At 38.2% G+C, this 25,298-nt stretch overlaps 2 protein-coding genes across 2 annotated transcripts in view; one reads left to right on the top strand and one right to left on the bottom strand.

Annotated features, from left to right (window-relative positions):
* The window catches only part of LOC128741831 (E3 ubiquitin-protein ligase MIB2), a 90,953-nt gene that overhangs the window by 11,951 nt on the left and 53,704 nt on the right, over window positions 1-25,298 (top strand). The window lies entirely within an intron of this gene.
* On the bottom strand, window positions 17,110-19,539 carry LOC128741832 (CTP synthase-like). Its single transcript, XM_053837916.1, has 6 exons — window positions 19,374-19,539; window positions 18,981-19,151; window positions 18,165-18,921; window positions 17,948-18,104; window positions 17,505-17,646; window positions 17,110-17,438 (listed from the first exon to the last, which is right to left on the bottom strand). Exons 1-6 carry the CDS (start codon window positions 19,537-19,539, stop codon window positions 17,110-17,112), a joined length of 1,722 nt encoding a protein of 573 aa, XP_053693891.1.

The following is a 25,298-nucleotide window of genomic DNA, read 5'->3' as shown; positions in this document are numbered from 1 at the left end:
TTCTCGAGTTCGATTAGTTTTTCAGTTACACAAAAATTTCTGTTTTATTTCTATGAGAGTCCTTATCCCCCTACCACAGGGGTGAGGGGTCTCAAACCGTCATAAAAAAATTGCTGCCTCCAAAACTCCCCACATGCCAAATTTGGTTCCATTTACTTGATTAGTTCTTGAGCTGTGAGGAAATTTGTATTTCATTTGTATGAAAGCCTCTTCCCTCTTAAACGGGGGAGAGGGTTCATAATTCCCCTCATAAAGAGGGGAGGGGTCTCAATTCACCATAGAAAAAAATTTCCTACAAAAATACCCACATGCTAAATTTGGTTCCATTTGCTTGATTAGTTCTCGAGTTATGCAGAAATTTGTGTTTTATTTGTATGGGAGCCCCCCCCCCTCTTAGTGGAGGGAGGGGGCTCTAACCATCATAAGAACCTTCCCTGGCCCCAAAAACCCCTATATGCAAATTTTCACGCCGATCGGTTCAGTAGTTTTCGATTCTATAAGGAACATACGTACAGACAGACAGAAATCCATTTTTATAACTATAGATTTGTATGATCATAACATAAAATGGTCTCAATAGCTTTCTGATATTGTGAAATCGCTGGTAACTTGCTAAAGGCTATCATAAATCGAACCGTTATCCGGCGATAGTTGAAGTGGTCATTATGTGAAAATGATATTTATCAATCGTAATCAGATAATCAGTGGTTGTTTACCGGAAAGGAATAATACTGTCTGATTTCTGATTGACATGGTACTATTTATAACGTACAACGCATTGTTTTTAATAATGTATTTGCAACATTGAATTTTATCTCTGATTCTGAAAAAGCCTTCAAAATTCAAGAAATTGTTTTTTAACTAAATAGATATTCCGAACATATTGTTTTTGCGTCATTCATCGTATCGTATTATATTGTTTCGATTGCAATTGCAATCTCATATAAAAGTTATGGTCATTTTAATTCTGAGCTTTATCCATAACAGGTTGCTTTTTCAAAATCAACCACATTCATCAGACGCTATTGTAATGTATTGTCTTTAAACCTACAAGCACATCCACTTACGTATCGTATGAACTAAGGCTATCATAAATGTTGCTTAAGCTAAATAAATCAACACCTTTTGATTGTGACTGACTGCGTTACCGCGGTGTGACGTCCGCTTCGCACGCGGACCAGGCGTGGAAAATATTTATTGACTTCCCTGCGGTTCAACAAAAAAAACAACATCATGGAACGTCTTCTAACCGAAAACGCAAAGTGAAAAAGTGCGGAGATTTCTTGTTTTTTTTCTTCCACCGAAGGATTTCGCCACCAAGAGGCCACTACCCATGATGATGCCATGTACTGTGCTTAGTGCGCCACTAACAGACAGCGGAGATTGAGCCATTTTCGTTTCCTTTCAACGTTTGAAATCTTCAAAAAATGGTTCGCCTCCATAAGCAATAAACAGCTGGAGCGCGATTCAGGCGCCTTGAAATCTGCACGTGAAAATGGATAGTTTAAGATTTCGAAGCAGCAGCAGAAGCTTAGCAGTGGCGTTCTTCTTTGATGCTCACCAAAGAGATGACGGTTCTCTGTTTTGTGAGTGGAATTGGATGGTGGAAATGAAAATCCTCACATAATCGCTCACTCGGAATAGGAAATGTTTGTTTTCGTTCTCAAAAGAGTTAAAGATATTTCCAGCAGTGCTGTTTTCAAGGTGGGGAACATGTAGCCCGGTGCTTAGTTAGCTAGTTAGTGTTTACCCTGCTCTAATTTCAAAGTTATAGTGCTTGGTATAGAGATTTTTACTTTAGCTTTGGTTTAATTATTATTAGCTTGTAACAGAAACTTCCAAAACTTCCTTTTTGCTACGCCCATGGTCTCAGTCGCAAATTTTTTAGTGATGGTAAACGATGTTTAGAAGGCTGCGGTTTTGAAGCTCGTTCTCTAGTGCAATTGCATATACATATAAGTGCACGTGTTGTGAACTATGTTTCATTTCGAGCCGCGGTTTGCTACTTGGCAGAAATGTAAATATTGCAAAGAGTACTACTACTATTCAAGAATCCATCTGCGGTCTCCGAGTGGCACATAAAAGGCCCTGCTAAACATGATGGAGGGAATTTTTTTCGCTGGTTAAGTTTTGAATAGATCTGAAAATTGTAGAATCGTGTGAGAGGAGAAACGGTCTTCAGATGTGCAATACTTACTACGGCATCAAATGGATACGGTGAATAAATTTCATGCAAACCTAGTCCTCCCGCGGCTGTACTAAAACGGTTGCCACGATCAGGGTAAAGGAGCGCATTGTAACTCAAATGAGATTGAACAAAATGATACAAAAAGATACGCCTGAAATATCATTTTGTAACAGTTGTTAATCAAACTTTGTTAAATTAATAAGTTAATCAAACATATTAACTGTTACAGTAAACTATTTAAAAAAAATAGTTTTCGATTTGCTTAACTGGTTAACTTATTGTTCCTGAACTACCTTCATGTATCATATGTGAGTGAAAAGAAGTGCATCTATCATTTTTCAGTTCTATTTATTTGCCATATTGCTTCAGCTTCGGGTCCAGGTATAACCCATGTTTACGCTTGGTGTGTGTTACCGTTCCATTTGAAAACTTCGCCATTCAGTGCTTTACTTGTGGGGGATTTCTTTTCTCTTGACTTGTAATTTTGCCATGCTTCTGTAGACATGGTGGATGGAAAGTAAACGTATTGTAATGAATTTATATTCATGATATAAGTTTAATCTGCCTGCCCCAAGACGACGAGAGAAGTGTTGCGTTACAACCAGACTCTAGGGTAAGAAAAAGAGAAGATATTCAAAGTTACATGTATGTTGGAGCGATAGTGTTTGCAGGGAACAAAGAAAAGATGTGAGATTGAGTATATTTGTTATTATCAATGAAATTTACCGGTATGTAAATTTTTAATTAAAAATAAATTTAATATCATTACTGCCATAGTTATTAATTATTTTAAAAAATAAATCGTGTGAATTGAATCAAAAATTTTAATGTTCGCCGAATGATTTCGAAATACTTAATTCATAAATTTGACACAGAAACTCTTCGTGCGAAACTAATTCTAAGTTTCCTGTAATCTAGCCGGCAATTAAGTTAAAATTTACAAACTGGGATTTTTAAAAAATAGCATTTATTACATAAATGTGCGCTTGAAAGAACGCTCTGATCTCTATATTTGCTCTGCGTGTTTGTAAGATGTTTGTTACTATATGTAAGTTTATCTTAAATATCTGTGCTGTAAATAATATAAAAGTCTCTATAAAATCGATTATCTTTACCGCCCAGCTACCTTCGATGTAGGATGTTGGTCTAACAAGCCGTAACATGACAAAAAGTAAACATTAATTACAGTAATTTAGCCTTCAGTTTTTCGAAATTTTATTTATTACTCAAAATATAATTTACTTCAGAGAAACAAACTTTTGATTTCACAACGATATTATACAGGGTGAGTAATAACTGTCAGTAAAATACATAGTCACAAAAACCAGACGCTTGCATACATTTTAATTTTGAGTGCATTTCTTGTAAAGTATATCCATAACATTTCATCCCAAATCTTCTCCAAACTGTGCTTGGTGCTCTCTAGCTTACCTACCATATAACTCTATGCCTAGAAGTCGAGAGGATTCAAATCAGGCGAAGAGGTAAGCCATTCCTTCGAAGAAATAAAAACCGAAAAATTGTCCCTACACCAAGCCTGTGTAGCTTTCGCCTGGTGAGACGGTGCGGAATCTTGTTGGAAGTAGCATCGTGCATTCTTGTAGTGTCAATGGGAAGCAAAGGGTTTTTCAAAACATTATCGATGTAAGATTTAGTGTTGTTTTTAACGCCAGGTTCAATGAACAGCAATGAAACTTTTGAATTGCTGGGGAAACATCCCCATACAATCACTGTTGGAAATATTCTGGAATCTTTGAACGGCTAGTTCGATGTTGATATGATCAGTCACATTTCAGGATATAGCGATGTTAACGGTGCAGGATTAAACTCAAAACAGCCTGATCGTATACCACAACCCAAAAGAAACTATCCAATAGTAAAATAATTGAATTTGTTCAAGCGAATCTTTACCATGCTAAAGGAGCGACTGCGGTACTTTGTTGAAGATTTACAGAAAGCAAACTGGATATAGCACTGATCCGGGGCCATGGTAGAATATAGGATCCCTGTAAATTCGTGTAAAATTATTTATGCTGAAGGTCAGCTATCGCATTTGTGTTTGGATGAGATGCAAACGCTCACAGCACAGTGTGGACCAGCGCAGATATCAACAGCAGAGGAGAACACCTTTTAGATTTTACTGGGGATAAGCCAACTTTTGTAAACGCAATAAGGGAAGTAGTACTTGACTTAACACTATGCTGTGCAACGTTGACTGATAAAATGAAGAATTGGCATGTGTCAGACGAAGAATCCTTGTCCGATCACATGCATATTATATTTGATCATGAAGTTAATCAATAACTTAAAGAAACTGGGAGAAGTATAATTTGATACTGAAGGTTGGAGTGAAGAACTTGAAAGGTTGCTCATGAACTTGTGGACAACTCAAAACAACTTTCAAACCTGATCCAACAAGCTTATTATCATTATTAAAGCTGTTCTGCAAAGGAACGCTCTACGAATAGACCCAGCTAGCACCAACTCGTATATCAATGTACGAAAACTATCGTAAATATCTCCTAACAAACTCGAAATCGTAACTAAAGCTGGATAAAGTGGGATCAAGTTGATTTTCTGTCGTATATAATGATAATGACTGACATACATACGATTTTCAGCACAAAATCGTAGAGTAGTACGGAGCGACTCGCGCTTAATCGGATATTATCGTATATAAATACTTATATAGTCGTAACGCTCAAAATTATTCGTAATCACGTATATCGCCTCCAAAATAGTATGGAAATGTCAATTTTGCGCATGAAATGCGATTTATTTAGCTTGTATATCTGTACGTAATGCTGATTTTTACCTTTTTTATACATATGAAAATGCTGGCTGGGGAGATGTACCTTGGTGGAACAAAACCTTAAAGAAATTTAGGAAGAAACCCCAGAAGTTGTTTAACCGGGTTAAGCGAACACACCAGTGGAAGAAGTATAAACAAACTCTCACTGCCTATAATAGGCAAATACGAAGATCAAAGAGGATTCACTGAAGGCATACATGTGAAAATATTGAAAATACTCCAGCAACTACCAGACTGCAAAAAATCGTCACTAAATATCTTTCAAATTGGCTAGCAAAGTAGCCTGTGTGCTAATTCCGTTATCGAAATTTGACCTTCTGTTTTTTATACGACAGACTTCGCAACCAGCTGTTAGAATACAGGACAGTGCGGGGTCAGTGCTACGATCCTATTAACTCTAACAGCCTCTCCCAGCCGAGATTCGAACATACGACGACTGGCTTATTAGACCAGTGTCTTACCTCGAGGCCAACTGGGAGGCTGATTGGCTCAAATTGGTTAGGTACTTTGAAAAAAGATGATGGCCCTTTTACCAGCTCTACTAATGAAACCTTAGAGTTAATGATGAGAACACATTTTCGCTGTTCAATCATTAATTCATGCAAAGACCAAAGCGCTCCAGCTTCGAGAACTGTTACTCTTGAAACCAGGACAGACATTCATGAAATAGTCAATGAAATGACTGGGTTAGATAGAAACAGTGAGCCAATTTTTTCTTTTACAAAAAACAAGATTGAATGGGCGATTGATGCTTTTCCTGTACTACTGCAGAAAGGCAAGTGCAACGCCACTCTCCCTTAATTTGCCCACATTCTATGTAAAGTTCATCCGGTGTAATATGAATTCCCCAGATGCATTGTTGAAACAAGCTGATTGAAGGATCGGCCTTCGGGCGGGAAAACCCTCCATTCACAATATTAGGTTTATTTTTGTTTTGCTTTGTTTAAGGGCGATCGCTACCTACGCGCCAAATAAACTAAAGGGATGTATGTTATCGTCTGCTACTACCTGCCGTCCATCTCGCATTGCCCATCATCATCATATTATCATTCCATAGGTAGAACTTCTGCCTGTTTTCTCACCATCTGGACATCATCAAAATCAAGCATCAAAATAGGCCGACCGATGCTCACAACCACGGGATTACCGACGATGGCTACCGATAGCAGCAATCTTTGAAGTCTACGCGTCGGAGATAGTTTTATTGCCTGAACTTAAGGTTCCTTTTTGTAAATTTAGTTTTAATTGTATTGCGGATTTTCGGTTTTCCAGTCAGTTTTATAATGAAAACGGCTTTTTTATACTGCCTGACGTTTCGGCCTTTGGTTTTAATAAATCAGTTGTTATCTAGAACTTGAGATCACCTGTTATGCCGATGTCCGGCAATTTTTAACAAAAGATTAAGGTTCTTCGACAGAGAGCTGTTAGAATCCTCTGTTATTTGGAGAACAACTCCCTGCGCAGTAGTGCACTTTGTCACGAGGAATATCAGGAAGATGTGCTGCATGTATCCGATCCTTTTGATGGTTGTGGTGATCCTGTAGCAGGAACATTTTTTCGTCCGAAAACAGGATTTCACAATCACCGTACCGCTTGATCAGCTGCCGATATCTTTCAATTCTTGCAACCTTCTGCTTTTCAGTCAAACCGTGCCCCTTTTGCTTTTATATGGAATCAATCGAAGATCATCTTTCAAAATATTTTTCATGGTTGATTGCGAAATTCCCAATTCCTTGGCCATCTTAGGTCCAGACTAATATGCTTTCCGTCGAATTCGCTCTCTTACTCGTTCCAAAAACTCTCACAGTTATTACTACTCACGCTGTACAATAAAAAATCCTTGTTTTCAGTATCTACTCTTGTTTTCAGTAAGCCTCTTTTTGTATGGAGTTTCCTATATAAATGGGACTGTTATGCGAGTAGCGGCAGTAAAGTTTTATAGTGGACTTACCCATTGCCAAAAAGAACCAGTCATATTTAATACTTACAGCTAACTCGAATAAAATAATCCGTAAACTCGCATCACAGATCTTTACCTTTACACAGAGTACCAATATATTGGCGTATCAATACAAATTAAACTCAACTGGGTTGTACACAATTTTTGTCACAATCTCGAGTTTTGCAAGTTTCAGAGGAGTTTATGGGTGGTTTATTATACAAATTTTCCTCACAGTAAAGTAGAAAACGACTCACCCTATTGCTTAGCATGATAAAATAAAACGGATGGCATTAAAATATTCGCCATAGGGGGGAGAGGTCTCTAACCATCATAAGAACCTTCCCCGGCCCCAAAAATCCCTACATGCAAATTTTCACGCCGATCCGTTCAGTAGTTTTCGATTCTATAAGGAACATACGGACAGACAGGCAGACAGAAATCAATTTATTTATTTACTACTAGCTGACCCGACAAACGTGAATCTAGGATGACCTTTGTCACAATCTTGAGTTTTGCAAGTTTCTGGGGAGTTCATGGGTGTTTTAATATACAAATTTTCCTCACAGTAAAGTAGAAAACAACTCCTCCCACTGCTTAGTTTGATAAAATAAAGCGGATAGCATTTAAATATTCGCCATCATTACAAACCATTTCGCCGAATACCATTTGGCGGAACATCAATTCTCGGTTGACCATAACGCGGAATATAGAATTTCGCAGAATACCATTTCGCGAAAAACCTTACGCGGGATGTACCATTTCACGGAAAATCTTTTCGTAGAATATACCATTTCACAGGGGTGACCCAACTGAAAGAAAGTAATAGAGGTCAGTAGATCTAGGAAAATAAATAACCTAGATAGAGGTGATCTCTACGGGGGGCTGTCTCCCCGCAGTGGCCGGCGCTTCCGACGACAGGTCACCGGCAACACTCGCGGCCTGTGGCCGTCTCGCGCTGAATTATCTAATGTTACTATTGATAGTTTTTAGTGGTCTTGTTATTGATTAATGTTTTATGAAAAAGTCTAAAATTTCTCGAGTTCGATTAGTTTTTGAGTTACGCAAAAAATTCTGTTTTATTTGTATAATAGTCCTTATCCCCCCACCACAGGGGTGAGGGGTCTCAAACCATCATTAAAAAAATCCTGCCCCCAAAACCCCCCACATGCCAAAATGCCAAACAACCACATGCCAAATATGGTTCCATTTGATTAATTAGTTCTCGAGTTATGAGGAAATTTGTATTTCACTTGTATAGGAGCCCCCCCCTGCTGAAGCGGGGAGAGGTTTCAATTCACCATAGAAAACATTCTTGTCTCCAAAAACACCCACATGTCAAATTTGGCTCCATTTGCTTGATTAGTTCTCGAGTTATGAGGAAATTCGTATTTCATTTGTATGGGAGCCCCCCTGCTGAAAAAGTAAGGGGTCCTAATTCGTCATAGAAAAATTTCATGCCTCCAAAAACACCCACATGCCAAATATTGTTCCATTAAATTAATTAATTCTCCAGTTATGAGGAAATTTGTATTTCATTTGTATAGGAGCCTCCCCTCCTAAAGTAGGGAAAGGTTTTTCAATTCACCATAGAAAAATTCTTGTCTCCAAAACACCCACATGTCAAATTTGGTTCCATTTGCTTGATTAGTTCTCGAGTTATGAGGAAATTTGTATTTAATTTGTACAGGACCCCCCCCTCCTAAAGTGGGGAGAGGTTTCAATTCACCATAGAAAAAATTCTTGTCTCCAAAAACACCCACATGTCAAATTTTGTTCCATTTGCTTGATTAGTTCTCGAGTTATGAGGAAATTTGTATTTCATGTGTATGGAAGCCCCCCGTCTTAAAAGGGGGAGGGATCATTATTCCCCTCCTAAAGAAGGGAGGTGTCTCAATTCACCATAGAAAAAAATGCCTACAAAAACACCCATATGCTAAATTTGGTTCCATTTGCTTGATTAGTTCTCGAGTTATGAGGAAATTCGTATTTCATTTGTATGGGAGCCCCCCCTCCTATAAAGATAAGGAGTCTCAATTCATCATAGAAAAAATTCATGCCTCCAAAAACACTCACATGTCAAATATGGTTCCATTTGATTAATTAGTTTTTGAGTTATGAGGAAATTTGTATTTCATTAGTATAGGAGCCCCCTCTCCTAAAGTGGGAAGGGGTCTCAATTCACCATAGAAAAAATTTTTGTCTCCAAAAACACTCATATGTAAAATTTTGTTCCATTTGCTTGATTAATTCTCGAGTTATGCAGAAATTTGTGTTTCATTTGTATGGAAGCCCCCCCCTCTTAGTAGGAGGAGGGGTCTCTAACCATCATAAGAACCTTCCCTGGCCCCAAAAACCCCTATATGCAAATTTTCACGCCGATCGGTTCAGTAGTTTTCGATTCTTTAAGGAACATTCGGGCAGACAGATATCCATTTATTTAGGCATAGATTTGTATGGGAGCCCCCCCCTCTTAGTGGGGGGAGGGGACTTTTGCCATCGAGAGAACCTTCCGTAGCCCCGAAAACCCCTACATGCAAATTTTCACGCCGATCGGTCCAGTAGTTTTCGATTCTATAAGAAATATACGGACAGACAGACAGAAATCCTCTTTTATAGGTATAGATTTTGTTAATTGTGTTACTAATTGTAAGAAAAATTATTGTTTTCAAAAGTGCACAGATGCTCATATAGATCATTTTGCGATGACGTCATTTTGCCGTCAAATGACACCACTTGGTGGTTTGTTTACATGTTTTTTGTCACATCCAGCGGTTTCGATTTAAAATTTCGTGAAGGATTACTGCATCAGTTGCTTTAAAATGCATGTAAGGTGCTTTCTCTTAAATAAAAACTATAACTTTTTATCATTATCTGCCGGACAAAGATAGAAAACTCAATTCAAACTTTAACACCATGTAAACAAACCACCAAGTGCTGTCAAAAAAGTGTGGTTAGGAGCTCCCGTGTAATCTATACCTATAAAAAAGGATTTCTGTCTGTCTGTCCCTATGTTCCTTATAGAATCGAAAACTACTGAACCGATTGGCGTGAAAACTTGCATGTAGAGGTTTTTGGTGCTAGGGAAGGTTCTCTCGATGGCAAAAGACCCCTCCCCCCACTAAGAGGGGGGCTCCCATACAAATCTATGCCTATAAAAATGGATTTCTGTCTGTCTGTCCGTATGTTCCTTATAGAATCGAAAACTACTGAACCGATCGGCGTGAAAATTTGCATGTAGAGGTTTTTGGTGCCACTAAGAGGGGGGGGGGGGGGGCTCCCATACAAATCTATGCCTATAAAAATGGATTTCTGTCTGCTCTATGTTCCTTAAAGAATCGAAAACTACTGAACCGATCGGCGTGAAAATTTGCATATAGGGATTTTTGGTACCAGGGAAGGTTCTTATGATGGCTAGAGATCCCTCCCCCCACTAAGAAGGGGGGGGGCTCCCATACACATACCTATAAAAATGGATTTCTGTCTGTCTGCCCGTATGTTCCTTATAGAATCGAAAACTACTGAACCGATCGGCGTGAAAATTGGCATGTAGAGGTTTTTGGTGCTAGGGAAGGTTCTCTCGATGGCAAAAGACCCCTCCCCCACTAAGAGGGGGGGGGGGGGCTCCCATACAAATCTATGCCTATAAAAATGGATTTCTGTCTGCTCTATGTTCCTTATAGAATCGAAAACTACTGAACCGATCGGCGTGAAAATTTGCATATAGGGGTTTTTGAGGCCAGGGAAGGTTCTTATGATGGTTAGAGACCCCTCCCCTCACTAAGAGGGCGGCTCCCATACAAATGAAACACAAATTTCTGCATGACGCGAGAACTAATCAAGCGAATGGAACAAAATTTTACATGTGGGTGTTTTTGGAGACAAGAATTTTTTCTATGATGAATTAGGACTATAATACATTTACTATAACTATTCGACGTTTAGCAATAGCCCGTGGTAGATCAACGGATCTCGGGGTTGCTCAAGGGACTTATTTCTTCGATCGGTGATAGCCCGATTGGGGTCGCATTGAGTACTCTAAGTCTGAAGTCAGGATGGCTTCTTTATTATTCGAAGCGTTTGCTTTTATAGTTAAATTTTGGTGGAAAATATCGGTAATGCATATCGATATTTTCCCTATTCTAAATGCATTCTTAAGGCTAAAAAGTGATAGACTACTGGGACAGAAAGATTCTTTGTTCGATACATTTGGTTCTGGAATTGTAATTTGAATCCTTACTGAACACCGAGTCACATAGGCCACCGACGGGTCGGAGAGCCAGCGCAGCAGAATGCGTGCACTTGTGAAGTGTATGCATGGCGCTGGTGCTTGCGTTCGGTGCCCGCCGTGTCTCAATACGGTCGGAGTTGTCTGTTTTGTTTTGACCTGTTGCATAATATTTGTTTACATGACGATGTGTATGGCTAGGGTAGAGTACGGATAGTACAGGACCCCTCCCCACTTAAGGAGAAGGGGGGGCTCCCATACAAATGAAATACAAATTTCCTCATATCTAGAAAACTAACTAATCAAATGGAACCATATTTGGCATGCGGGTGTTTCTGGAGGCATGAATTTTTTCTATGATGAATTAGGACCCCTTACCTTTTTAGGAAAGAGGGCACCCATACAAATGAAATACAAATTTCCTCATAACTCGAGAACTAATCAAGCAAATGAAACAAAATTTGACATGTGGGTGTTTTTGGAGACAAGAATGTTTTCTATGGTGAATTGAAACCTCTCCCTGCTTTAGGAGGGGGGCTCCTATACAAATGAAATACAAATTTTCTCATAACTCTAGAAGTTGGGGGAATTGTTTTCTACTTTATTGTGAGGAAAGTTTGTATATGAAAACACCCATGAACTCCTCAGAAACTTGCAAAACTCGAGATCGTGGCAAAGGTCATCCGAGATTCACGATTTATGTACAACACAGTTTAATTTGTGGCAATACGAAGTTTGTCGGGTCAGCTAGTGATCTATAAAGGCTCAACGTAAAACTGCGCCAATGATATTCAAGCGTTTCACTCGAATAAAGGGCTTCTTTAAGCGATTGCGTACTTTTGAGGGTAATTTTTTTGTTACAACCAACAATATTTTGTTATAAAAACATTTTTTCATCGTAAAAATGCATTTTACAATGGTCGTGATGTCGCAGCACCTCCCTACACCGAATCACATTAACCTGCTCCTGCTTCTCCGTTAATCCATCGTTTTCAGGATATGCTTTGAGCTTCATATCATGTCTGATGTCTGATTTAAGTTCTTGGTCATTGACCGCCCGGATTATGCGGTTTGCGGTTTAAGTCCATGATTGCAGCCGCACAGTCTTTCAAAACAAATTGCATCTCTGAACTGTCAAATGATTACGCTTAAAACAAAATATGTACACATTTGAGTAAAAGCAATTTTAAGAAAAATAACCATTGGATTGATGAAAAAACTTTTAGGTAATCCTGAAGTAGGCAGGGTGCGAGGGGGAAATCACTGTCGGTTGGACGTACGGCATGCGACTATTCCCAAACGTGTAAGTGACACTTCACTAGATCCAACTTTAGCTTTAATCAGCCGGCTCAATTTGTCTCACCTGGCGTGAGTTCTCTCAAGACGTTTGGTGCTTTGTAAAAGCGGTTGATCTGCGTTGAGATGACGATTACTATAGTCGGTCCTAGATGGCTTCCCTGGGGCACACTAAATGACCTTACTAATCTAGATTTCATTGCCACCAAATGTCACAGATAGAGACGGTTTAGGAAAACTTGATTGGGGCAGTCAGTAAACGAAATATGGCGCTGCTTCAAGTTGCCAAAAACTAAGTTCATCTTCTACTTTCACATTTTCAAAATAAAAAATGGCCATAGAATTTAATTATATGGTGCACCAATCCTCCTTCTGCTTTTCCTATGCACTCCGATTCAATTCATTTCTATGCTGGTGTATACGTTTTTAGCAACTATAGAGGATAAGAAAATTCGATATTCGATATTTGCGACCCTCATGGGACAATATATTGTGCTCCACTGCTACCGTAGAAAATCTATGATGCGTGAAGATCCCCGATCTCGTAGGAAATTAAATCCGGTGGCACTATTATTATATGAGAAGTAGCTGCCTGACATCGCCAATGATAGGGCCCTGCAGTAAGCAATGAGTAATGTATCAAACTTTGACATATTGTAGATGATGGTGTTATCAAGTCCCGCATGATAAGGAAACCGTTGAAACCACTTTTATCTTATCCATCTTATCACAGACACTTAAGTCGGAGCTGATTCATCCTGCAACTTTGTGCTAACTAACGATACATGTAGGAAGATTATCATTCATGACGGTAGTTTGCTCTTTCGTTCTACTTGCCCTAGTTAGGCGCGCATAGATTGCTCTGCCTTGCATTAAAACGGACCTGTTGCATGCTCGCTTCCTCATCCGTTGGGGTAATATGTTTGTGCCGCATGTGAGACGGACAATTTGATAAAAAACTTGGGGCTACTTCGCCTACCGCATGTTGGTTGCTTGCCCTGCTAAGCTGGAGTACGCTCATTAGCCATATAAAGACGGTTAGTACTGTAGACTGTAGTTATGAATGAATTGCCTGTAACGCAGACTGCTTTCGGAATTGGGCCTCCAGTTGCATTTATCATTAATACTGGGTTTTATTTACGCAATGTTTTTATTACCATGATAGTGTTTGTTACGCATTAATTGAAAAATGAGGAAACAAAAAAATTTGGTTTGTGTACTGAACGATGTGAATTGACTCTATTCCGACTTCGCCTGCGTTAGAAAGGGTCGATTTGTCAGCATTCCATGGTGATAACATAATCAATTTACTGAAATATTTTTTTTAAGAAATGCCAATAAAAGCTTTAGAAAATATTGAAAAAAGTAATTTTTGAATGTGCTGAGCTCAATTCCTACCACAACATTTTTCCGCCGCTGCTGGTCAGATTCTTACTGGAGCAAGCTTTACTGCCGGCTAGAATGGAAGAAGGCAGATTGCGTGATTACCGGCGTAACGCCCACATTTCGGTTGTGTTCCTACGTTGAATGGTTCCGGCTATTTCGCGCTTGTACACACACTTATTATGCTCTGAATAGCAAGAAATGCACATGAGCTGTAAACGATAAGGCACTCCCGGTAACGTGATACGATGAGTAATGGTTACAAGTTTTTATGCTATAGCACATTTCGACGCAGAATCGTCCATCTGTTGCATCGACTTTTTGCTGTTTGATTTTTTCTTCAGTTTTATACTTAGGGTTAATTTAAAAGAATTTAAGTATTCTTTTTTTAAATCAATCGTCTGATCGTAATATGATCGTAAAGACTTAAAGCGTAAGAATTTTACGTGTTCCCAGATTTTATCCGGAAATGCTGACCTCGTAATCACCAACAAGAATAAACGTTATTCAGCAAAAGCAAGCTCATTGAACCAACTTTTTTTATATTCCTACAATTTCTGAATGAAAGTTTCCAAACAATAACCAATTTATTGAATTAAATTTTACTATCAGCATGTTGCTGAGCAAACTGTCCACCAATTTTGTGACATACAAATTGCTACCATTTTACAGTTGTAAAATTGTCCAGACTGATATAAGCTATACTTTCGGTTTTCTTTTTTTTTTCGAAATATCGCAATAGTGCTCAAACGAATAAAAATGACAGTAGAAGCACAATAAAATAACAAAATGAGTATTTTGTAGTCGAATTTTAAAACTCAAATGCAACTAAAGGTTGTATGGCTGCTATAATGTGGTTGTTTATGGTGGATGATATTATATTTACGATTTTATTTTGGAAATCATAAGTGTCTTTTTTTATTTCCATAGAACACCACGCAATGAAAAAGCAGTACCTAATTCAGTTATGTTGCAGATTACAATCGGGTTTACCAGCTTTCATACAATACGTTCTACGATTTGGCTAGCCTGAGATGGTACCTTAATAGAAGAATTGGATTTTAATGAGCTGTTCAAGCTTGTCCCACTAAAAAGTCTTGATGGTCAGAGAGTTAAAGAACTTATTCTCCGAAGCATTGTTACGTTTCAATTCGAGAAACTTATCAATATAAAATTAATTAAACTTTCTTACTGTTAACTAGTAATTGATTTTTCGTCCTAAAGCCTGGTAAATTAGATCCCTCCAATTAACTTGGTTGTGGGCTGCTGTGCACCAGTTTCTTGTGCACCGTGCATTTGTCGCTCCATTTGGTCTAACCATCTTATCGACTACCCGAGTAACGTTTTAGAGCAAATTGAAAACGAAATTTGATATCTTGATGTCACGGATTTTGATTACTCGGTGTGATTTCATTTTGATTGACTTATTGGTTAATATCAATGTTGCAAATCGTGCAGGAAGCAAAAGATGCCAACTCTTACGCGAGCGATTGTGAGAAGCATAGCATCCGAAGCTTACTCAATTTACGCAAGCGTGCGAAAAACAACCACTAGTGCTGTGCTGTGTGCATACATTCTGTTATCTACACACTTGCGTGCGCACAGCCTCGTAGCGTCTTTCAGCACGGCCTGCTCACAAGGCCAAAAGCTAGTCAGCAGTCAACAGCCCGCGAGCAGTACACTAGTATGTATGGCTACAGATTTTGCTTTATTTCTTCTTTCCTTTTTCATTTTATGCCCTCACTTACAGTGTAAGAATAGCGAACGGTATCAACTAGAGCGACGACTGTAGGTGATAGGCAACAACATACTCGCAAAAACTCGCCGTAGTGCATGAAAAAATAATACAGGGATACCTCGATATAAGACAACCTCGTTATAAAACAAACTCGAAATAAGACAATTTTTGTTTTATATCGAACAAATCCCTTTGACATAGCTGGTAACGATACCAGAGCTAATTTTCCATTCCAAAATCGGCACCATGAAGATGTTCATTATTTAAAAATAACCTTAAAAATTGTAAAAAACTTAAACCTCAAACAATAAAAAACGTAAACACACAACACAAAGCAAAATTGGCGACCGCTAATGCAGTTTTTTTTTTGAAAAAATCATGTTTCAATATAAGACAATTTCGATGTAAGACAACTTTTTGAAATTATATATTGTCTTATATCGAGATATCCCTGTACAGCTGAAAAGTTTCCGGTTTGGAAGCATTTAATTATAAAGCCATGATAAAAAAAAGTTATAATTTACTCGCTTTTATCAATTTCTGTGTTTGTTATCTATACTATGACAATAAATCTCTGGTGAAGTTTTGTCGGTTGTTGCAACAATTCTTGTAGGGATTTCATTTTCCAATGTATCACGATCCCAAATTAAGTTAAATTGTATCAAAGTTAAATGAAAGTAATATATTTAGCATTCACTCATACTCATAAGTTATTGCACTTTTCATGGCCTGTTAGTCTTCTTTTCAAAACTAACTTGCAGGACAAATATTAAAAGTGTCAAGTAGTTATGCATTTCCGTCTAACATTAGATTCAATTGAAAACCGTCGTGTTTTGAAGTTTCCTGGGTACTCTTCTATAATTCAAAACATTAAGCTTAGCAATTCCGTGTACGATCGGCGTTGGCATTTGTTCTTTGATTGTGGGGGTTATGGGCTTAAAGGACATCTAAACAATTCGTAAATAATTAATGGCATAAAAACCATTACTTTAGGACTTATATGCTGAACCTGTCAATATCTGCCATGCCACGGTCGTGTTCTCTAATGATCACCATTTTTTCGTTGAAACGAGTTTATAATAAACGCCCACTTCACACCGCAACTACGCTCTGGACGGACATACTAATCAAAATAAGCGGTGGGTTTACCCTTAATAACCGTGTCCTGTTTGTCCATTAGCCTGTTTGACCATATCCGCCATAATTAATTATACAAAATGTTAAATTTGCGCTTTTATCTATAGGAATTGAGCCAAATTAGTCTCTTATGACAAACTATAAAGACGATATATAAAGACAAGTTAGATTTCATTATAGCCATTTTTATATTTTTTGCACATTTAAAAAAGCAAAACTTAAATCATTAAGTTTGAATTTGTGTTTTCTGTCAATGAATTGTCCTATTGTATATTGTAAAACCTAGAAGGAACGTTATAAAAATAATAATATGGTTGTTCTCCTTTATTTTCTTGGAAAACTAAAGAGTAACACTTTTGCTCCTGATAGTCCTCTTGTGTCTAGTTTCCTAAGCCGAATTTTCACTTGCAACGTCAGATGGCGACGCTAGCTTATTTCCCTGCTGCAGGTGGGAATCTAGCTTGCCCACCGAAGCCAATATCAGCCCCAGGAAGGGAGGGGAAGGCTTGAGTGGCCGTGAAAGGTACTCCGGGTGGAATTGTGTGGCGACGTAATATGGATGGTCTTTCAATTCAATGATTTCCATTCTGGTTTTCTCTGAATCATGGCCGACGAATTGCATGCCCTTCTCTTCCAACTGAGCGACGTACTTCGGATTGATTTCGTACCGATGACGATGCCGTTCCTGGATTTGATCTACGTTGCCGTATAATTGTCCTGGGAAAGAAAATTAAGCTGGTAAAAAATTCACTCACATAATCGTCAATGTTTTTCTATACTTACTCATAATGCTTTTGTCTTTTTTGAAGATAGTTGTTCTCTTTCCCAAACGCATTGTGCCACCCAGTTGCCCTGGGTGATGTTCGGGCATTTCTATGACCAACGGATGCTCACATTTTGGCTCAATTTCTGCTGTAGTTGCGTTCTGAAATGAGAAATTAAAATTGAAAATTATATTTCGAACATAATCCTTTCTTTGTCACGTGTTGTTACTTCTAAGTATAACCAAAAAAATCAAAATGAGCTTCAAATACAACTGCCGTCGGAACAATGGTTGGTTTTGCAACGAGAGAGGCACGAAAGCAAACGATGCTGAACTCCCATACGAGATCACACACAGTATGCCAGGCACCCGTTTTTTTATTAGAACGTTTCAAAACCAGACCCGGTTATATAAGATCATTTAGAAAAAGCAGTGTTCGAACAGTTGATACGTGTTCACTTACCTCTATCTGCAGAATATTTCTAGCGAACTCGATAACGGCAGCCTGTAGACCGAGACAAATGCCAAGGAAAGGTTTTTTGTTTTCCCGGCTCCACTGGCATGCACGGATTTTTCCTTCCACACCACGCGTACCAAATCCTCCTGGAACAATGACGCCCCTGTTGAAAAAATAATAAAAAATTAATTCACAAACAAAGAAACATTTGAGCAAAACTTACTGGCTGTCTGTGAGAGCTTGCCAAGCTTCGTAGTACGACTGGGGCTGGGTCTGTTTGGTCTCTCGTTCCAAATCACAGGCTTCAATATATTTGATAATAACTTTATATCCTAAGGCTAATGATGCGTGTAACAGTGATTTGGACAGCGATGCGTAGGAATCCTGCAGTTTAGTGTATTTTCCTACTACAGCAATAGTAACCTTTTTGTGCACATTATCAATGCGTTCCGTTAGATCTCGCCAATTCTGCATGAATTGAACTGGTCGTGTTGAAGTCAGATTCAGTTTCAGTCTGTCATTTAGCATGTCAATCACACCCGCGTCTTCCATCAGTAATGGAACATGATAAATAGAAGACATGTCGTGTATACCAATTACTTGCTCTGGAGCCACATGACAAAAGTTACTAATTTTTTCCTTAATCTCATTCCCAATCGGATGCTCCGATCGACAAACAATCAAATCTGGACTAAGTCCCAGTCCACGAAGTTCTCGGACACTAGCCTGCGTTGGTTTGGTTTTTGGTTCACCGGTAGCGGGAGGTGATGGAACCAACGAAACGTGTGCAAGACAGAAATTCTCTCGTTTCACTCGAAACTGGAACTGGCGGAGTGCTTCGACAAATGGCATACTCTCTATGTCACCGATCGTTCCACCAAGTTCCACGATACACACTTCTGGTGTAATGTTACCTTTGACTGGTGTTGTGGCCACCTTTTCCAGCCATTCCTGAATTTCGTTCGTAATGTGAGGAACCACTAAAATTTATAAAGTAGGTTAATGTATGCAAATAAATACCGACAAATTTTGATCTTACCCTGAACTGTTTTCCCCAAGTAATCTCCTACTCGTTCTCGATCAATCACTTTTTTATAAATTTTACCCGTAGTAATGTTATTATCACGATGTAGTGTGATATCTAGAAAACGTTCGTAATTTCCTAAATCAAGATCCACCTCTCCGCCATCGTCCAGAACGTATACCTCGCCTGCAAAGGAAGGAAATTATTTTTAAAATTTTTAAATTTAAAAAGGTTAGCTCTCGTATAAAAGCCTAACTATAACTCTCGGCTAGAAGCATATGTTTTGAGTGTGTTGATATACAAATAATTTTAAATATCTGTATATGTATGCCAATATTTGGCTCCTAATTATATCTCATTAAACAAACAGACATACAAACATTGTCAGAAAATCAAATCTACACTTACCGTGTTCATAAGGAGAGAATGTTCCTGCATCCATGTTCAAGTACGGATCGATCTTAATGGAGGTGACTCCGATTCCGCACGAATGGAGCAACGTTCCGAGGGAGCTGGCAACGACACCCTTGCCGATGCCACTTATGACGCCACCAGTTACTATGATGTACTTCATCGTTATTTGTTTGGATGGTGTTGCTATAGAAAACTGTGACGACAATGCAACTGAAGAAATTCTACTAGCGTCTGTTCGATTATCTTTCGTCACGTAGTAATGACTTAAGCGTCGTAGATTTAGAGAAAAATCTATAGAGAAATTTTCTAGAATCAGAAATGTGGTCGTATCTCACGTCGTAAATGTCGCTATCACTCTGGCTGTCACTTTTCGAGTTTCGACTTTCGTCTTCGGTGATTGAACGTTGCTCCAAAGCATTTAAGGACAGCATTAGGTAAATGATAATTTACATAGGCAAGCACTAATTACTACCCATCTTTGAAAAAGTTACCTGTGATTATTTTACCTAATGCCTCTGATTATCACGGAAAAATAATTTTAGGTAAAAGCGAATTACCTACTTCCAGTGTTAAAGTCGCTATTAGCGAAGACCCCATTATTGCTAGGGGGTCCTGGCTATTAGGTAAATTTGATTGTATAGAATCAACTAGCTGACCCGGCATACTTCGTACTACCACGTTCTTGAGTGTATCCCTTACATACACCACTGCCCATAAATGAAAAATTGGCTAATATGCCATTTTTTCCAAAATTGAGATCATAATATCACATGATAGCATACACTCCAACCAATGTTCCCACGGAAGCCGATTGTAAAAAAATGTATTTTTGGAGGCACAGGACGTGAAACAATTTTGGCTAATATGGCTAATTTTGGCTAATTTTCGCCAATAAAAATACTTTGTAATCTTTATTCAAAGAACGTCAAAACCACCTGTTCTTCTACTAGAACTAGGCCATAGGCCGAAAACATAGATGCCATCGCTTAATGGGCTGAAAATATCCTCACGTGCCCTATATATGTCACACTGTAAATCGTCTTGTCGAATTCGAAGCGAACACCATGCTCGCCGGCTAGTTTCCCGGAATTCTTGCTGCCCGACCTGCCCACAGTATTCGTTCAGCTTTAGTTACATTTTGTCTTCTGTACGACACTGAGGGTGGTTCTTAGCGCTTGACTCTCGAACACTCCGAGCAGTCGCCGGTGCCCGAAGAGAATAACCAGTATAATGGGCGGCATGTTTAGGGTACACTTAGTATGAAGACTTACTTTGTTCAACCACAATTACTTGTGAATACCACAATAGTACGGAGTCGCTGGCCAGCATGTACTTTGTTTTAGATCTTTTCTACTTCGCGCTTTAGTCTGGTGTACTGTTCAGTCATCGCCACAGATGTTCTGCGGATAATATTCATGTCATCGGCAAAGCAGACGAATTGACAAGATTTGTTTAGGATCGGGCCCGCGTTTTGATCCGTTCGGTTCATAACACCTTGTAGCGCTATGTTGAACAGCAGGCATGAGAGACCATTACCTTGATGAAGTCCCCTCTGTGTGATTCGAATAAAATTGACAATCCACCCGAGATCCGAATACAGCACTGTGTACCATCCACTGAAGATCAAATCAGTTTTATGCGCTTCCTGGGGAAGCTGTTCTCGTCCATGATTTTCCGTAGCTCTTTCGATAGTCGATAGTATCATATGCGGCTTTAAAATCAACGAACAAATGGTGCGTGGAAACTCTGTGTTCACGGCCCTTTTGGAGGATCTGCCGCAGTGTAAATATTTCTATATTTCTATCAACGTTGTTGATCGTGTTAAACTTGAAAAACAATTTGCAATATTTTGAATGATTTTGAAGTTAGTGAGAATGTTGATTCTACTTTACACACTCGTTGACGCTGCGAAAGAGTGAACAACATACCTTTCCATCGCGTGAAAGTACATTGATGGAATGATGGTTCACTGTTTATATAAACATTCGTATCGTATAGTGCATTAGTCAGCAAAATTGATCGTCGTCTGTAAAGCATAGTATACAGTTCCAAGCGAAGTGAAAATTGAAAATCGAATTGGATTAAAATTATAGATCGTTGGCGAAGTAGCTTGTTTAAAATGAGCAGTAAATAGTTACCTGAAAATTCCTGTAGTTGCAAGGTACGTTCAATGATCGAGCAATGAGTTTATAATAGAAATAATAGTGAGTTTGTAACCTGAAATTTAATTAAATAATACTTACCCGTAGAAAATCCTCGGTGAATCCGTTGACCGCAGACGTAAAACGTGAAAATAACGCAAAGAACACTCTCGTTATATATTATTAACTAAAATACTAAAATAATAAAAAAAGCTTTAAAGCTGCCAAGTAGGCAACTAAAAGACGGTGTTATTCGCAACAACACTCTTATTACAACCTATAATAACATGTTGATTGAGAACACCAGAACTCACACCAAAGTTATCAAAGTAAAGGGTGCCCGTGGATGACCTACGACCTTTGGAAACTAATACAAATAAAAAATAAGTATCTTGAAAAAGTGAAAAGCTACCCCGGCGTTGTACGCACCGGGGAAATGCTAAATCATGTCTCAGAAAAAGTTCAAACTCTGAAGAAAAAATGTAAAAAAGATTACTATGTAAATATTCTTAATAGCTCTAGTCATTCTAGTGTGTGGAAAAATCTGAGCAATATTTTTGGTCGCTCAAAACCCAATGAACAAATTAAGCTAAAAGTTGACGGGAACATGTTAGATTCAAATCATGATATAGCCGAAGTGTTCAACAGCTATTTATCGAACATTGGTAGTACATTGGCCAGTAAAATACCAATAAATCAGTTTGACTACCTAAAACCTGTAAAATCTATCTGAAACTCTATTTTTATAAGACCTGCTAGTGTGATCGAAATCAGCATCTTAATAAGTCAGCCGTTAAAAAGAGCAAGGGTCATGATAAGTTTCCAGTAAACCGAATGAAAGCTAACTTAGGCTGGTTCTCCGTGATTATTTCGAAAATCTTCAACAGAATAATCGTAACTGGAATTTATCCAAATGTTCCAAAAATCGCATAAGTTTCGCCGGTGTTTAAATCTGGAGATAACTCTGATCCTTCGCACTACCGACCAATTTCGACATTGTCTGTCTTCAATAAAATACTGGAAAAACTTCTAACTAGGAGGCTTGTAAACTTTTTGAGTACCAACAATGTTTTTTATAAATATCAATAAACCATATTGGGAATCGGGAAGGATGTGGAACTGTGACTGCTATTACCGAACTTATTGATGAATTCACTTGCGAAATTGATCAGAAAAAGTTAGTAGGGGGCCTATTTATAGATCTTAAAAAAGCTTTTGATACCCTTAACCACGAAGTTCTTCTGAAAAAAACTTGATCGGTATGGAATAAGAGGAGTTGCCAATAGTCTAATAAAAAGCTATTTATCTGAACGAAAGCAATTCGTAACAATTAATGGTGTTCGTAGCACTTTGCGCCCGATTGATATTGGAGTTCCTCAAGGTAGCAACATAGGTCCGTTGCTATTTCTGATATTTATCAATGATTTGGGAAATTTAAAACTCCATGGAATCCCAAGGCTTTTCGCAGATGACTCGGCTTTATTTTACCCTCGTTCTAATATTCAATCCATCGTAGCAGACATGGAATCAGATCTTATCGTCTCTTATCGACTACTCGGTAACTACCTCACACTAAACCTTACAAAAACAATGTATATGATTTTCCACTCGTCACGCAAAAAACTTTATCAACACCCTGATCCGTGTGTAGGAAACTTATCTATTGAAAAAGTCATGTCGTTTAAATATTTGGGACTTCATTTGGATTCATGTCTTACATGAGATACTCATATGAAGCACGTATCGAGTAAAGTTTCCGCCTTATGTGGCTTAAGGGGATATAAACGACCAAAAATTTTGAAAAAATCTTAATTTTTTATTTCAGATTTTGATTTTGCAGTCTTTTCGGCTTATTTTGATACTCAATTTGTAATGATCCGACCACGGAAAGTGGCCGAAAAACGATCATACACATAAGCATTTCAGTGCGGCGTGGAACAACTTCGGCGGAATAAAACGCCGCTCCACAGGGGGACCATTCTGGAAAAAGGCGGTCAACAGTCTTTTCTCGCTTTTTCTGACGTTTTCGAGCGTAGGTGTCTTAGGAGAAGTTTCATAAAAAATATTCTGCATCTAATGACATTTTCATAGCATAAAATTTTTTACAAAAGTATCAGAACGAAAAAATAAAAAATAAGAAAACTTATCCAATTTTAATTCTACTATGTGTATTTTATTCAATGACAGATACGTATTTCGCCTACGACTTGCAGGCTTCCTCAGTGTCTGTGTTCGAAAACAGACACTGAGGAAGCCTGCAAGTCGTAGGCGAAATACGTATCTGTCATTGAATAAAATACACATAGTAGAATTAAAATTGGATAAGTTTTCTTATTTTTTTTATTTTTAGGTTTCGTATTCTACTAAGACGCTCCAAAAACTTCAATCAGAACGAAAATAATTCTGCAACAGATAGCAAAACAGACGTGGACGAGGTCCTGTGAAATTATTATGAACATGTACGAATAATAAAACCCTGATAACTTACTAAAACCAGCATATATGTATGTAATTCATAATTGAAATAACCAAAATGCCCTACCAGACCCAGCCGAGATTTTTAGCACACTTATACTATACTCTATGATGGTTCAAGCGATGCTAAGTTTAGCTGCCAGTAGGGGCCTATTTAAGAAAAAAATTACTTGTAAAAACGGTAAAATTTATGCTTCAAATCAATTTTTAAAGCAAATAAAGCAAACATATGATATTTACACCTTCCAGAAAGTTACGTATTTTGATAGTATCCAAAAGTTTGTAGAACAGTTCGAACCTGTTAGATGAGGTTTTGTGTACAAAAAGTTTAAAAAACTGATTTTAAGGGGATCACGACAGAAAGTCAATTATATCTCGCAAACCATATGATGCAGATACTTAGTATCTTCGGCAAAGTTTAATGAAATTCATAGTTCTACGACTTTGCCGAACACATGACCATGCTATCTACTTCCTATAAAAAATTAATTTTTTTAAAGTTGTTATCCCCTTAATATCTAATTATATGAAAATGTCATTAGATGCAGAATACATTTTTATGAAACTTCTCCAAAGACACCTAAGCTCGAAAACGTCAGGAAAAGCGAGAAAAGACTTTTGACCGCCTTTTTCCAGAATGGTCCCACTGTGCGCTCCTGGAAAACCACGATTTTCAAACTTTATGTATCTTTTTCTCAGAAAGTAGACAACATATTGGAGCAAACTTTTTTTTTGTTTTGTTGGTAGTAGCTTGGCAAAGACTTTTATAACTTTTGAGGTTTGTAAACGAAACACAGCGTGAGAAAAACGAAAAAGAAGAAGAAAAGATAGCTGAAAAAATAAAATTCTGTCTTCTTTTTCGTTTTTCTCAGGCTGTGTTTCGTTTACAAAGTTTAAAAGTTATAAAAGTCTTTGCCAAGCTACTACCAACAAAACGAAAAAAGTTTGTTCCAATACGTTGTGTGGTTTCTGAGAAAAAGGTACATAAAGTTTGAAAATCGTAGTTTTTCAGGAGCAGCGTTTTATTCTGTCGAGGTTGTTCCACGCCGCACTGGAACGCTTATGTGTATCATCATTGTTCGGCCACTTCCCGTGGGTGGATCATTACAAATTTAGTATCAAAATAAGCGGAAAGGACTGCAAAATCAAAATCTGATATAAAAAAATTGATTTCTTCAAAATTTTCAGTCGTTCATGTCCCCTTAACGAGAAGGGTACGTTCTTTCGTCCAGAAAGAAGCATTGCTGCGATTTTATTTCGCATGTATACATTCCATTTTTCAATACCTAATCATGGTCTGGGG

This window comes from Sabethes cyaneus, chromosome 3 (genome assembly GCF_943734655.1).
Source record: "Sabethes cyaneus chromosome 3, idSabCyanKW18_F2, whole genome shotgun sequence".
Taxonomy (NCBI): domain Eukaryota; kingdom Metazoa; phylum Arthropoda; class Insecta; order Diptera; family Culicidae; genus Sabethes; species Sabethes cyaneus.
The sequence above is the reverse complement of the archived record's forward strand: the minus strand, read 5'-3'. Positions and strand labels throughout refer to the sequence as shown.